This window comes from Aquarana catesbeiana, linkage group LG01 (assembly GCF_042186555.1).
Source record: "Aquarana catesbeiana isolate 2022-GZ linkage group LG01, ASM4218655v1, whole genome shotgun sequence".
Taxonomy (NCBI): Eukaryota; Metazoa; Chordata; class Amphibia; order Anura; family Ranidae; genus Aquarana; species Aquarana catesbeiana.
In genome coordinates, this window is record NC_133324.1 from 214,607,668 (window position 1) to 214,624,250 (window position 16,583).

The window sequence follows — 16,583 nt, forward strand, 5'->3', positions numbered from 1 at the left end:
AACTTAACTACTGCATGTCAAGGGTGACTGGGCTGCCTATATAGAAGCCTTATCAGAGACTAAAACATGATAAATCTGCCTCTTCTATCAGCTTGATACATTTCTGTAATCTCACCAGAACAATCTATTACTATTCTTCACTGATTTCTACTTAACCATTTTTAGTGGATTTTCAGTGAGTCCATAATCTATATTGCTATGTATTGTACATATGCAGTATGGCTAAATTAATGTTTTAATTTTGTTTTTCAACCTTGCATATATTACTACAGGGGTCTCCAAACTTTTCAAATGAAGGGCCAGCTTACTGTTCTTTAGACTTGGGAAGGCAGACTGTGCCAGTTGAAGTTGGAAATGCCCCAGCGTCAATGGGAGTATACAATTCCTCAGACCTGGTGGTAAGTTGAAGTAAAACAATTATATTGTTTTACTTCAGTGCCTGTGGTCAATATGGCCCCTGTCACACTGGGGCGGGGGCGGCGTCGGCGGTAAAGCGCCGCTATTATTACCTTTACCGTTGGTATTCGCCCGTTAGCAGGGCGGTTTTACGGGCGAGAAAGGATTAAAAACCACCGCAAAGCACTTTGCCGGCGGTATAGCCGCGCTGTCCCATTGATTTCAATGGGTAGGAGCGGTGACAGAGCAGTGTATACACCGCTCCTTCACCGCTCCGAAGATACTGCTAGCAGGACTTTTTTTCCCCGTCCTGCTAGCGTACCACTCCAGTGTGAAAGCCCTCGGGGCTTTCACACTGGAGAGAAAGTAGCGGCTGTTTCGGGTCAGTCCAGTGTGAAAGGGGCCTATGAGGAGGAATAGTGCCCCATCATTGGTATTAATAGGAGGAATAGTGTCTCATCGTTGGTGTCAGTGGAAGAGTGTAAGGAATAGTCTTTCATCATTGGTGTCAGTGGGAGGAATAGTGTCCCATCACTGGTGGCAGTGGGAGTGTAGCAGAGTGCCGCCGATAACAGCGCTTCTGCGGGGGTAAGTGCTACAATAGGAATTATGCCCCACTGTTGGTGTTGGTGGAAGGAATGGTGCCACATTGTTGGTGTCAGTGGGAGGAATAGTGCCTCACATCAGAGTAAAGAATAGTCCCCCAAGTGCCGAATAAAGGAAAGCAAAGGGCCACACACAGCCCCTGGGCCACAGCTTGGAGACCACTGCAGTAAAAGAAAGGGATGCCTCTTTCCAGTAATATCCTCAATCAATAACCTGAACCCCCCCTGCTGCTGTTTATATTTGCTCCCTCGTGTCAGAATTTAAATGTAATAGCACGTAAAGCCATCACTATTGTGGCACATTGCTCTGCATTCACAACACTCTCAGTACTCCGTAAATGCAGAAAATACATTACATGCTCCAGTGACACCATCAGATGGAGTCGATGTTAATATTTACCAAATGGCACAAGTTTAGGCATTTTCAAAGACACATACAGGTAAGGCTTTTTATAAGCTTACTTGTAGGGTAAAGTTAAAGTGATACTAAAGTCTTGTTTTTTTTTTTTTTTTTTTTAAATAACAAACACATTATACTTACTTCCTCTGTGCAGTTGGTTTTGCACAGAGCAGCCCAGATCCTCCTCTTCTTGGGTCCCTCTTCAGCGCTCCTGGCCCCTCCCTCCTGTTGAATGCCCCAACAACAAGCAGCTTGCTATGGGGGCACCCGAGCCGCAGCTCCCTGTGTCCATTCAGACATGGAGCCGCAGCCCAGCTCCCCATTGGCTCAATGACTTTGATTGACAGCAGTGGGAAACAATGGTGCCACAATGCTGTCTTAGCCAAAGAAGAGGAGAGTCCTGGACAGCCGAGTCTCTCATACAACATCACTGGCTCTAGATGGACCTCAGGTAAGTAGTATTAGGGGGGCTGCTGCACACAGAAGGTCTTTCTATCTTCATGCATGCATGAAGATAAAAAACCGTCTGCCTTTATAATCACTTTAAACTTTTGACTTCGATAACTCTTTAAGAAGGCCATGCACAGTACAATGTAAATGCCCAATTTACTAACATCTATGTACTACTAAGGCTTACTTTAACAATGTTAGACTGTAATGGTGCAGCCAGTTATATATGGGTTTATTAGATAAAACATGCAACAAGCAAGGCGCAGTACCATAGAACAACCAATCAACATTTTCTACACAGGAGCCAGACCAGTACAAGATGAATAATTGTTGTTGAATGATGGTTGTTTATAGGGATCTTACTCTGTGCCTTGCTCTTTATAATTTTTTATCAGATTCAATAGTGTAATTGTACTGATTGTTTAGGTGTCGGAACAGGTTGAGATAAAAGTGCCATGCCACTGAAAACTGATATTTCAGTTTTTGGCAGATGCTAGAGGGTTGAATCAGTAAACAATTTTTTATAGTTCTCAGGGTCTTCAATGGTGAGATCTCTGTACTTGAGTTCCTAATCACCTGTCATGGAAACTATGAAGGGGTTCTCTCCGAATGTAGGATTACATGATAGGGCAACAGGAGGAATTAGGAATACTCCCACTACAAGGTGGGTGGAAACAAAACTACTACAGAGCAGATGAGACAAGATGATGCCACTGGAGTCCACAGGAGATGAAAGTCATTCAATTATTCAGTCAATCAAATTCCATCTATAGCTGTAAAATTGACTTTGGGTAGAATGACCCTTAAAACTACAGGTGTATTTTAATACTAAATCCCTGTATGCGTTCTTCCACCTCCCTCATTTCTATTATACCCAAACACAGAGCTCAGATAAAGCATGGAACAGCCTTCTGTTGCGCCAGGCAATTTTTCCATTTGCTTTTCCACTTGTGTCTGACCTGCAGTGAATACGCACAACTTCAACTTCTATAGAGATAAATGGGAGATCAGAGTTTAGCTATTTTTGGGTGTAATAGATTGAAGGCACAGGTGCCGCACCAAGCCCCACTGTGTGCAGCCTGTCAAAGTCTATGGCAGGTCCGTAGCTGGATGCTTAGCCTGTCCTTCCAACACCAGTATTACATGCACAGGGCCTAAATCTTATATTAATACTCCTAGTAGTCCAGTACTCCTAGGATGCTGTCACTGTTTGTGTATTCAGACAGCCATGGGTGTCCGCTGTCAGAATACACAGCCGTCAAAGGAGATTCTTCCATTCGCACTTTTAAGCATGGATGAAGGAATCAAACGTTTTCTTCCATTCAGTTCACACAGAACGAGAGAAATGGCCAGCGTTATCCAACAATTGACAGTTAAATGCCTGAGAAACCTCCAGGTGTCAAATTTGGAATTGTAAAAATAAACTATATTGCTTTGGGGACTGTACCCACATGATTTATAGAGCACTTTATGTTTTTATCTTGCACTTCTAAGTTCAGTAAACAAGCTTTTTTTTCAGCAAAGCGGGTAAAAATAGCCTAGCAAACTGAGCCTGAGCTCCTCCTGCAAACTTCAAATAAAAATCTAAAGTAGTCATATGCCGTACTTTTAAAGAAAACAGAATTTTATGCCAACTTTACAACAGACACCCAGATCACAGATTAGGAAAATTAAAAGAATAGTAATAATTCCTTAGCTACATACTTGCTGCAGCTAACCAACTTGGAAAAAAAGATTTACAAAAAAAAGGTCAGCAAAGGTTATATTCCTTCTGTGATAGGGTTGCTTTAAAAAAAATTCAGAAGTCTTTACAACAGATTGAAACCCTAAGGCTCTGTTCACACTAGTTTGATTTCAGATGCGACTTGAGTCCCAAAATCATATGAAAATGCAAATCACATTGTTTTCATTTGTGCCAATTCACAGCAATGCAACTCAGCATGGAGCGATTTTGGAAAAGGTTTCTGTACTACTTTGGTGCAATTCCAGCGTGATTTTGTCCTCAATGAATATGAAAACCACATCCAAGTTGCACTACATAATCGCATTAAAAATATATGGCATAAAATACTGTGTATCAAACATTTTCAAACAAAAAACTATATAACTGTAATCTTATTAAGGATTTTTTCAGTGCTGCTGATCTCCCCCAGCCTCATTTAGCTATTTCCTTTCTCCAGCATCAGCTACACATCACTGCTCTGGAACAATCTCACGTCATGACAACAGAGGACAATGCCTGAGCAATGTGTGCTGGCACTGCTAATTGAAATCTGCGCCAAGCGGCACGTGTGACAAGGTAACAAATTCAGGAGCACAAATTACTGACAGTTGTCAAGCTAGTAAGTGCCTGAACAAGGATCATCATGGCAAGGTAACTACTATAGGTATTTTTTGAATGAAAGCTACATAAATAAAACAGTTTAAAAATGCATTTACAGTTTAACACTTTTGGGGAATTTTTCTTGCTCTGGGTTTAGATCTAGTCTAATGTTTTTTTTTTTCTACAAATGAAGGCAAGCACCCCATTGGTACACATTGCATCAAAGCTTATAAATGAAGCACTTTAATCCATGATCAAAATTTCCAAATCCAAGATACAAAATCTGCTTGAATAGTTTTTTGCTTTCTGCATTCATTTAAAATGATAGAACATGAATATGAAAAAAACATCCTGGCAGTTAGCTGGGATTAATGTCTCAAAAGGACTGGTAACGATAAGTATTTCCTTGCATGTTGGCCCACCCACACCCCTCCATTCATAACACCGAGACTGGTGGGCAGAGCCCTTCCAGATTAACATGACAGTATTAAACTCTTAACATTCTGCATAAATAGAACAGACGTTTCTATTCCCATCTTAGCATTTAGCTGATATTGTAAATTCCGGCAAGAAAAAGTACTTTTATACTAGAATAAGAAGAAAAGAAATCCCACTTGGGAGCTGAGGCGTTTTATGCATCTTATGAGCAGCTTTCATCAGCTGTACTGAGTGATGTTTTATTTACAAACAGAGGGAGTCAAAGAGCTCTGGAAATCCGGGATGTAGCTCTACCGGTTCAGATAAGAGATACCAATGTGATACATTACTGTGTCACCGGGCACGTCTAATCTCACAAACTGTCACCTACTACATAGCTAGAGATCCTTCCTTCTCTTCACTCTCTGATATACTGCGAATAAAAGAAGTATTGAACACATCACCATTTTTCTAGGTAAATATACTTCTAAAAGGTGTTATTGACATGAAATGTTCACCACATGTCGGTAACAACCCATGCAATCCATACATACAAAGTAGAGGTGCGCCATATGGAAATTTTGATGCCGAAACCGAAAATGCAGGATGCACTTGGCCAAAAACCGAAATAGAAAATGACAGTTTTTAAAAATATATATATTTTTTATATATAATTGTATTATATTCGACTTTTTAATTATAATCATGAATATAAATGAATATGAATTTATTGTTGCCCATTATTGGCACCTTTAGTGCAAGAAAAGCTTGAGAAAAATGTATCCCTTTAAATTCTATGTATGTCTTCAAAATGGTCCATTGCCCTTCCGTTGTGCTGTTAAAAATCCTGCTTGCTGCACCTCCCGGTTGAAACGCATTGAAAATGCAGCAAGAACGCATGAACACCGCACCCATGTTAGATTGAAAAATACACCATAAGCACAGTAACATGGTTTTAGAATCATGGCTAAATCTCGGTAAAATTGCAGCAAAATCACATGCGTTTTCGGTGCCATTATCGGCACCTTTTTATTTTGTGGCAAAATGCCGATAACACCATTTTCGACCGATAGGTTTCGGCAGCCGAAATTTCGGTGCATCACTGATGCAGTGAAACCTTGGTTTACGAGTAACGCGGTTTACGAGCGTTTTGAAAGACAAGCAACTTTTTTTTTTTAAAGAAATTGCCTTGATCTGCGGAGCGCTGTCTTGATATATGAGCTTTTTTTTTTTGTTTTTTTTGGGGGTTTTTTTATGTAAAAAAAGAATTACACTCATAATGTAAAGGAGTCTGATGCTCATCCATGTAAAGCCGCTGTGTATATGTACAGTGAAGCCACTGGTGTACAGTATAGCTTTGTATGTGGCCAGAGATTTTCGGGCAATGGTGGCTCCCAGCGCTTCCTGGAGACACTCAGGCACTTCCAGCAGGAGCAGGCGTACCCGGAATTGATGTCAACAGTTCCCGAGTTCTCTAGGAAGCACTGTGAGCTGAACCTGTGGCCACATACAGTGTTGTACTGTACACTGGCAGCTTTACTGAACATACAGTATTGTATACAGAGCGGCTTTAAATAGATGAGCACCAACCCCTGCCCACATACAGAGCTGTGGCTTTACTCTACATACAGTATACACAGCAGCTTTAAATAGATGAGCACCAGACTCCTTAACATTGTCACTGTGCACACTTTTTTCTATCTTAAAACTTCTGCAACAGAGGTACAGTACAGAATTCCTACTACTGTACAGTACTGTATTTTGAAATGAAATTTTATTTGTTTTATGTTTACAGTACACTTTATACCGTATTTTTTTGCCGTAATCATTTTTATATGAATAAAAGGTTGTGTATCGAATCATCTGAGCTTCCGTTATTTCCTATGGGGAAATTCGCTTTGATATAGGAGTGCTTTGGATTAAAAGCATGCTTCTGGAACCAATTATGCTCACAAACCAAGGTTTCACTGTACAAGGAAACCAAAACAAACAAGTTCAGAAATGAAGTTATGTGTAATAAAATGGAATGACACAGGGAAAAAGTACTGAACACACAAAGAAAGGAAGGTGCAAAAAAGCCATAGAAAGCCAAGACACCAGCTGAAATCTATCAGTAATTAGAAAGTAATCCTTCCCCTTATCAGTGCAAATTAATATCAGCTAGTTCATTCTCAACGGATGGCCTATAAAAAGGCATCTCATTACCAAGGTGTCACACAAGAAACATCTCATGGAACATGTTGCATTCTGTGAAAACAATACAATGATTTTTCTGAATAGAGAAGAGAACAAAAAGGGGCGGCCAGCCATGAGGACTGTGATATTTGTGAAATTTGTGATAAGATATCCTCTGTGCTTGAAAAGCGCCAAGGCATAAGAAAATGGATGGATCTTTTGCAATCCAATTGTTGACTTTGTTTTCTTTAACCCTGTTAGAACCAGTGGTATTTACCTATTTATGTGGGCCGTAAGAGGGATGGGACCAACTGTGCATTCATTCACTGCACCCTTTGGGAATTCGATTCACAGTCGTGACACCTTCCTTGGAGCTGACTCTGAAGGGGGCAGGTGCAGGACTTGGGGAAGCAGTCTATATACAGCTTGTGATGTAATAAAAAAGGTTCACTTTACTAATTTATAAACAGGAGAAGTCTTCAGTGATATTTAAAGTGGAATTCTAAGCTATTATTAATTAAGCTTAAATCTGTTACCATTACTCCCTATCCCTTCTAATTATGCTTACCAATTCTTGGGGTGCTCCAGTCCGGTCACGTGATCTCCTCAGCATCCGGCTTCAGGGAAGAGCAGTCACAGTTGTGTACTGCAATGCCTGTATGGTGACGCAACCCATTGGCTTACTATGGGGCATCCGTTGTCGGCTGTTCCTCCTCTCTCCTGAAGCTGGCCACTGGGAGCTCATCACGTGACCAGACCAGATTACCCTGAGCATTGAAACCAACCAGCTTCCAGTTTTTTTTGTCACAGCTGAATTGAACAAGCTGCGGTTAGAAGCTGATTGGCTACCATGTACAGCTGCACCAGAATTTGCACCACTCTAGTTTTAGTAAATCAAGCCCAATGTGTGTTACTGTCTGGTGTAATTGGGCCCTTAGTATCAGCTGTACATTTCCTATTTCACATTGCCTTACTTTAGCATATGCAAGTTGTGTCAGATTCTATTCAACTACAACCTTTTAAGCTATGCCTAATATTCAGCACTTTTTGCTGCAGCTACACTTTTTTCTTGAGAATCGGGGCCCAAATTATGATTCTGCACCCAGCAGATACTCCCAGCACCAGAGTTATTGCAGGACAGCAAAAGTTATTGGTAGAAAAATGCCTTCCTTGACATTGACCATTGAGTTCTGGTAAACATTACAGAAACAAAATGTTCAAGAGCATAGAGTGCCATTTTAACTTGAGCTGCCATACTCCACACTGTAGCTGGCATTTTACAGCCATTTTATAAAATGCAGGCCTCAGTGTAGAGTCTATGATCTATGAGAGAACTCCACTGATTGGAGAAGAGGCCAGTCACATGATTTTGGCAGGTCACCTCACCAAGCTTTTCTGACAGCTTTTTTTTTTTTACACTGATGTATTAATTATAATAGCGCTCCACCTGCTTTGGAGTCCTGAAATGAGCAGAACACGAAGCACATCTGTAAAGCACAAATGTGCAGAGCACTTCCTATGAACGGGCCCTATAATGTGGCCTAAGCTTGGTCTATATATATTTTGTATATTCATTATCATAAACCTATGGTTTGATGTCATTACTTTGCAGGACTATCAGGCGTTGTTTGTTGCCATTAGGGCCTGTTTATATGGGCTTTTGTTCGCTTAGAACTGCTTTTCTGCCCATACAAGTTAACAGGAAAGCAAGTTACCTTGATGCAGCTTAGAAGGTCAACTGCAGGTCCAATTCACCTATAAAGAACCTCAAAGGCACCTGAAACTAGGGTTGCCACTTCATCCCTCTAAACCCGAACACGTATGATTTACACAGGTTCTGATGATAATTTAATGCAGATAAGGCACCAAGTGAGTTTAATTACCACCTTAATCAGCCACAGAACCTGTGTAATTAATATGTGTTTGGTTTTAAAGGGATGAGGTGGCAACTCCATCTGAAAATGATGTGAGATGCAAGCTAAATACACAATTGTCCATCAACACAAGCCCTTATTATTGCTTGGCCTTACATAAGAATTCTAGAATGTTGTAAGGTACATTTCCATGCAGCCTAAACTTACTGATGCACAGAGGCTGTATTTTTTATGCTGGCATCTATTTTTTACATTATGGGTCTAATCAGATTTAAAGTGTTTGTTATCCCAGCATTTCAAATTCCTGACATGTGCCTGCTGTACCATGTACTTGTATGAAAAAGTATCCTGTTTTTTTTTTTTGTTGTTGCTTCCTTTGTATGAAATCCCTGGTGTTCCTGCCAGTCCCACTGCTTTTCTGTTAAAAAACGACCACACTAAGCAGGAGAGCTTACCATGGTCAGTTCTCTAGCTGTGCTGGGAACTCAGGCTGTTCTGCTCCAATGATCAGACTTGTCCTGACACACCCCCTGCACAGCCTTCCACTGGGAAGATCAGTGTGCTGTTGCTTATCCTCCCCCTGCTCTTATCCAGCTGAGAACAGAGGGAATGTGATCATTTATAAAAAAGGGGAAAAAAAGGTATTTATGTTTTTTTTTTATATCTATACACAAATGTTTGCCTTTAATTTAAATTTTAAAATAAATGGGTTGTTTTACAAGGTGGTTGTTTACAGTCACTTTAAAGATATTTGTCGGCTCGACTGGGCCTTTGCATGATGGCTAGCTTTATTTACTGGGCTTTGCATAGAATAATTGATTTTGAAGTGTATGTCAAGCCAAAAACAGTTCTCACTTCCTGTTCCTCTGATAATAGTTTGAACCAAACAAAAAGTGAGGGAAATTATGTAACAAGAACACGAATAGAAATTAAAAAAAAAAAAAGTCAAAAGTTCTAGCTAGCCTTTCCTTACTCGAAAAAAAAAAGAAAAAAACAAAGTAAATTTTTAGTCTTTGTTGTTGGAGATTTACCATCGCTCCCTGTCTGGCAAAACAGCAAGACAGGAAGTGAGAGAAAATCTCTCTGACAGAACCAAAACCAACCCCGCCCTATGCAAAGCGAAGAAAAGATCTTGCTGGACATACACTTCAAGTGTTTTAAAATGAATAAGACGGTCATATACTGTATTTGCTTCCACTATTGCATGGTTTATATAAAATTAATGTGGAAGGTTTATTTTAATCATATTTGTTTCTTTTAAAGACTTCTAGGAGGTAGAGTTGAGCCACTAAAAAGCTTTTTATTGAACCCCTTTCAAGATTAGAGGCTTACTATAGCCATTCTGCTTGTCACCCACTTCTAATGAAATCTATGGCATGCGTTTACTTCCCTATATCGAATTTGCTAGCAGCAGCTGCTATACTTGCATTGGGTCAATGTCATGGGATATCTTTCAGGATCACTGTGCCAAGCATCTGCAGCATCACTGTAATGAAGTTACATTCCTTAGCACTGACAATGATGTTAGCACATCATATTAGTACAACGCAAATCTTTTAAGAAGTTAAATATTCTTATAGACTGTCACAGTGGAAGATATGATGCCCTAGGTGACAAGATGGCATACCAATCAATGAAAGGTTTTTCTCCGTCAGGCTTTGAATTACATTTGGTGCTCTGCACTATAACCATTGAATAATTAAAAGCATAATTAGCCCATTCCGTTTCAATAAATCCACTAACGATTCACAACCTTTGCTCTTTCTAGTGCATTTCTTACCTTCTAAAGATTTTCTACAAAAACATTTACATAAAAAGGTCAATTAAACTCTCCAGAAGTACACAGTGAAAACTGACATTTGTTGTAGGAAGGAGAAAACAATTTCATCTTATAATTTAGTCAAAGCTTCCCTGTCCCGGCAGGGCCGGACTTGCTGGTACCCTACACAGATAAAAATAAAATAACAGCATCAAATGTCATCATGCTATAAGCAATAGGGAGCTTTTAATGTGTCAATCAATAGAGAGTTTGATGATGCCTGCAGCTTAATGATGCTGTGCCATATGATGAATTTCTCCAGTGTGGAATGCGTTAATTTTCCAATTGTTAAAGTTAGGATTGAACTGTTATCTTTTACTGCAGACAAGCCAGATGACATGAATAATCAGGACAAGCTGGATAAAAAACAATTATAATGATGTGATTTAGTCAGTCTGAACTTTAAGCAAATTCCTCAGCTTCCAAGGAGCAGACACAGAATCTACATTCTAATTTCAGCTCCTTGTCTGTATCTCTTAGAGGAACATTGAGGAGATATGGGAAGATCTCAATCAGTTTTGAAGCACATGAAAAGCAAAACTGGAGTAAATTTCCAGCGGGCATTCAATCATGCAAAAGTGATACTGGTGTGTAATAATGAATTTTTGTGAGCGTGTATGAGGTCTTCAGAGCTCATGGGAATACTGCTTTTCAAACAACATAAAAAAAAAAAAAAAAAAGATTGTGCATAAATGAATTTTAAATACTGTTCTCGGTTACATTGTTTAGAAATGTGTCAATAATGGTAAAATATAATGAGAAAAACAAGAAATGAGTTAAGATTTTATATAAATGTTCCAGCAACCTACGAAAAAGCTACAGGGAATAATAACTAATCTGGATTGACATCTGATTGTAACAAGTCAAGGTTAAAGAGAGTATCTGTATAAGCTACTTCTTCAATCCACTGATACTCACCTATCCAACGATCCCCCACAACTCCTTAACCTGGTGCTTCTGGGTATGGAGAAGCATGTGACCTCCTCCCATGATGTAGTACTCAGACCTAGCAGACAATTGCAGATCATTACATGACATTTCCTTCTAGACCAGCCTTTCTCAACTTTTTTAATACGGAGGAATCATTGAAATAACTTTACAGTCTCAGAGAACCCCTGACAAAAAATACTATAGCTGCAGCTCATGATAAATTAGTGTGATGATCAGTGGGAAGAATGCTCCTTACACTTGTGGACATTGGAAAGAATTACCCCCTTACAGATAGTTAGAAAGATCAATGGTGTCAGTGGGAACTCACGGTATCTAAGGAGCAGAAGTTGTTTCACGGAACCCCTAGCAACCTTTGGAGGAACCCTATGGTTCCATGGAACCCTGGTTGAGAAACCCTGTTATAGACTCTGACACCAGCTGATATGGATTATTTTGTTTCCAGCTGCAATGGAATGAGGAGTTGCAGGGGATTGCTGGAGAGAAGAGTATGAGTGGGCTGATGAAGGGGGAAGATATTTTACTCAGACGATGTCAATATTTTTAAATACAAATTTTAAAAATAGAAAGTACTATCTAGGATTTTAAATGAATAATAGATCATGAGATCATAATCATGAGCAGTAGAATTTATAACAGGCCAGCTTAAAAGTTGACCTATGGGCACATTTTTATTTTTTATTTTGAATAAAGTAAGGGAAGGAAATTTCCCTTCACTTCCTGTCCCATAGCTAAACAGGAAGTGAGAGGAAATCCCTGCAAATTAAGGGAATTCCTTGGGGACCCCCAGGTCACCAGAACCAACGTCTCCATTGGAGGATTTGCCCTCTTTTTCTTTTCTGGGAACAACCCAAAATGTGAGATTTTCTTTTACTTTCACTATGAAAATGGTAAACCAGACAAATAAAGAGGATGAATCTCCTTAATGGGGGCACAGAGCAATAAAAACCGACAGGGGTTCTAAGCCCTCTCCATTCTAATTAAAACTAAAAAAAAGTATTGCCTTTAGTTATAATTTAACACTTGTACTTATTATATATATATATATATATATATATATATATATATATATATATATATATATATATATATATATATATATATATTTTTTTTTTTTTTTTTGGATTTATGAACAAACATTACTGCATTAACGAAGACAGCTATTGGTGTTGTTGCCGAATATGGGTGGACTATGCTTCTATACTTTAAATTTATTTCTTTATTTTACAATATCATATAATGCTATTTTTTGATCCGGTTGGTATCGTTCTGAAAAAAAACATTCATGAAAAAACATACTTTTTAGTATGTAAATGTAGCATAGGTCAAACATGTAAAAAAAAAATCCAAAGTATAGCAAACATTATTCAATACTTTAAGACTGATATTATAAAATAGTGTAAGAGGAGTGGTGTGCAGTGACCCTAAATCAGCTTACATTAGTCTGCCCACAAGGTGCAGCAAATTGGCTATAGGTCATAAATTACAGCAAACTTTCTCTTTGTATTGGGTTATTCACCAAGCCCAAAACAGTCTGAATGATGTTTTTTACACTAGTGAAGCACAGAAAGTCTAAAGTGTTCATGAGATCCAAACAGTTAGCTCTAAAGCGGTTTGCAATCAAATCACATGCCCATGTCACATATTTCATCCATGAAGACTGTCCTACAACCCATGTAGCTCATTTTCAATGAACGTCCAGTCAATGCCGTTACCATTAAGTGACAAAAATAATCCACAATCTATGCAATGGGAGTTTCAATCTCACAGGGGTGGTGTCTATGAAGAAGACTTTCTATAATAACATTTAAATCTATGGCTAGTGGATGTTGATATGGCTCAAACAAGTTTTGCTGATGTGGCAAGCCCCGCATATAACATTTTATCCCCAACAATGCTTCTCTAGCAAGCTCCTATGCAATCTTGATCACTGACCAAGCTAAATTTCTAGTGTGACACTCTTAAAGTGAAAAAGAAATAATCAGCAAGCTGACCATTTAGGCAGATGCCAACATTGCTAAACTATTAACCAGGTAACAAAAAATATTTTGCAAAACGAATTCGGTAAATCACAGCAGCGCCTTCATTATCATCTGTATACCAAGATTACTGTGAAGAACATATGTTTTTTGCTTTTATTTAATTACAACTCGCACTATATTGAAAATCAGCCAGCTTCATGCAGACAATGCAAAATGTATTCATTTGGTGTTTTAAGAGATGACAAGTATTTCAACAAAGAAATAGTGCTCAAAGAAGTTTAAAAAAAAAAAATAAAGCATGTGCACTACTTAGTTGCCAATATTTCGAAGAGTGGAGAGTATAATAATCGCTAAGGAAATGCAAATTGCAGTCTGCACACTTAGGATATATTCACATCAGATGTGCTGACATGCATTGACCAATGCACGCCAATGCATTTACATTGTAAAAGCAATGTATTTCAAAAGGAGCAGTAACACCAATGCATTGTGCTGGAAAAAAAAAAAGAACATGCCCTACTTTTTCATTACAATTCCCCAACCTTTGTAGATGATTTTCTTTTTATTTTATTTATTTTTACTTATGATGATGTTGTCACAGGTACCTCAGAGGTGTTCACTCTGCTGCAGTTGGGAGCAGAGTTCAAGGAGGATAGCCTGTGTCTTGAGGAAGTGACAACTGGGCTCCTCTTGGATCCCCTCACCTGGCTCTTGTAGACATATGTCCTGCTTGGATTGTTATGGAGGAGGAGAGTTGTGCTCAGTGACAATGTTGATAACCCACCTCCTCAGTATACATCAGGACACAGCTGCACAGGACAATGCTGCAGTGAATTTACTGTAGATGACATTGTGTTGTAATCCTGTGGAGAAACGGTTGTGGACTGGTAGGATCATCAAGTATTTATTATGTGAATGGATGAGCATTACACTAATTAAAGGTGACCTTTCAATTTATAATGTATGCAAATTTTACATACTGATTTTTAGTCTTTGTCTAGGATTATACTTTAAAGCATCCCTGTTGCTAAAATCAAACTTTACATTCAATGGCTTTATGCAATGAAGACACTGAAAATCATCTCTCCTGCTGCCCACGTTGCTAGTCTCTGGAGTGAAGATAAAGTTTCAGCTGAAGATCAAACATAATCTGTAAGGGTAGTGCATTGGATCTTCAGCAATGGATTCACTTGAGAGTCTCTATGTAACCACAGAAAGTGACAATGGAAAAAACCCTAAGTGCATTGAGGGGCCAGGAATCTAACACTCACACAAAAACCTAAAAAAATGGCACATATTAGTTGAGCTATATAATAAACAAAATTTGATATGTACCACAAAAAATTAAAACTACAAGACATGTTTTGCACCAAACCCAACTCCAACACCTGTGATGGCAGAATGCAGTGCAGAATCATATTTCAGAAAGAATCAAGTCAGAGTAACTGTAAAGCTATAACAGTACATTACTGACTGACCTCCACTAAAGGTCTAGGCTTGCGTTCCACAGAGAACCTGAAGTGACAGAGTTCACAGTAGCTGGTGTTGGATGATGAAAGCCAGTGCTCCAGGCAGCTGCGGTGTATTGTCCCTAATGTTCCAGTACATTCACATGGAGAAAGAAGGTCTTCTTGGTTGCTTCCTTCATGGCATATTCTGCACATTGGCCGGTCATTGAAAGTGCTAAAAAGACAAGCAAAATAATTTCAAAGGAATATAAGTGACATTCTTAAAATGAAAAATGTGCCTATGTACCAAGTCTACAACATCTTGCAAGTCACTGACAATGAAAATCTGTAATACAAAAAACAAAAAAAATGCAGCGCTGTGTGATACTGAACCTTACAAATGCATAAATAGTGCCATAAACAATGAAAATACAATATTGCTAAAAAATGTAACTATGAATATAAAAAAAAAAAAAAATGTGTAATATGCAAGCTCACAGAGAAAAAAAAAAAGTACCATTATTCCTTAATATCAAGTGTCTAAAAAAAAAAAAAAAAAAAAAGGGATTTTCTCTCCCAATTTACATCAATCCACAGAGACAAAAGTTCAAATCCCCCGTGTAAATGCGCTCACCTCCAACAGTGTGACCGCACACTTAAGTTTGGTCCACATAAGCAGTTGAACCACTCCTGGGCTCTAATGCCTCGTTTCCACTGAGCGGATCGGTTCGGTTCGGTACGGTACGCTATTTTGGGTGTTTCCATTATGAAAGCGGCCCATACAACCGAACCGTACCGCTCAATTCAGGGTCCTGCTTCAGATGTGGGGCCATAGAAAATGGAACGGTTCGGTTAGGGCGGAGCTACGATACATTCCACTGATTGGCTGACAGAAAACCCTCTGCTGTGCTATGCTGAGGCATTTTTTCTAAACCCTGTATGGCCCCTTGTGGTCCCACTTGCAGTGGAAACGCTCACCAGAATAGGCCGGACCATTCTAGGCCATTCAAACTGTACCGACCCGAACCAATCTGCTCAGTGGAAACGAGGCATAAGTGAAACTGGCTCAGCAGGATCCCACAGGAAATCCAGAGAAGTTGTCCTCAGTTTAAAACAAGAAAGAGGCTGGATAGTGTATTATCGCTAGTTTAAAAATGTATTTTGGAAAACATAACATCAGGGTACTCACATATTTTAGGTGCTTCCAGCGCACCAAACTATTAAAGCATTAAGCATAGGATTCCTCTCCAAACGACTTCCAAACTTGTATGTGTCAGCAGCTCGTACAAACAAGCATGTATCCGAGCTCCTTTTAAAGTGGGGCAGCGCGGCTATACCGTCGGCAAAGCGCCGCTGCAGCAGTGCTTTGCGGTGGTTTTAACCCTTTCTCGTCCGCTAGCAGGGGGGTAAAACAGCCCCTCTAGCGGCTGAATACCACCGCTAAAATGACAGTAAAGTGGCGCTAAAAACATCGCCGTTTTACCGCCGGCGCCTGCACCGCCCCAGTGTGAAAGGGGCCTAAGTGTGCAGTCACACTGTTGGAGGTGAGCGCATACACACGGGGAGGGGGGGTTGGAGCACGTGTGTGAGGTCACCCTCTTCTTATCAGGATTATCATCACTAGAGTCACCTTTTGCACATTAATACGTATAATACCCCAATTTGCACTTTTGTCTCTGTGGATTGATGTAAATTGGGAGAAAAAAATCTCTCTTTTTTTTTGGTATTAAGTAATAATACTACATT

At 39.4% G+C, this 16,583-nt stretch overlaps 1 protein-coding gene across 5 annotated transcripts in view; it reads right to left on the reverse strand.

Moving 5' to 3' along the window:
- MARCHF3 (membrane associated ring-CH-type finger 3) overlaps positions 1 to 16,583 on the reverse strand; it is a 318,136-nt gene that overhangs the window by 74,153 nt on the left and 227,400 nt on the right. For all 5 annotated transcript variants that reach the window (XM_073624875.1, XM_073624907.1, XM_073624892.1 and 2 more), the window contains exon 3: positions 14,868 to 15,072. In XM_073624875.1, the coding sequence (XP_073480976.1) occupies positions 14,868 to 15,072 (205 nt within the window). The remainder of the gene's footprint in view (positions 1 to 14,867; positions 15,073 to 16,583) is intronic.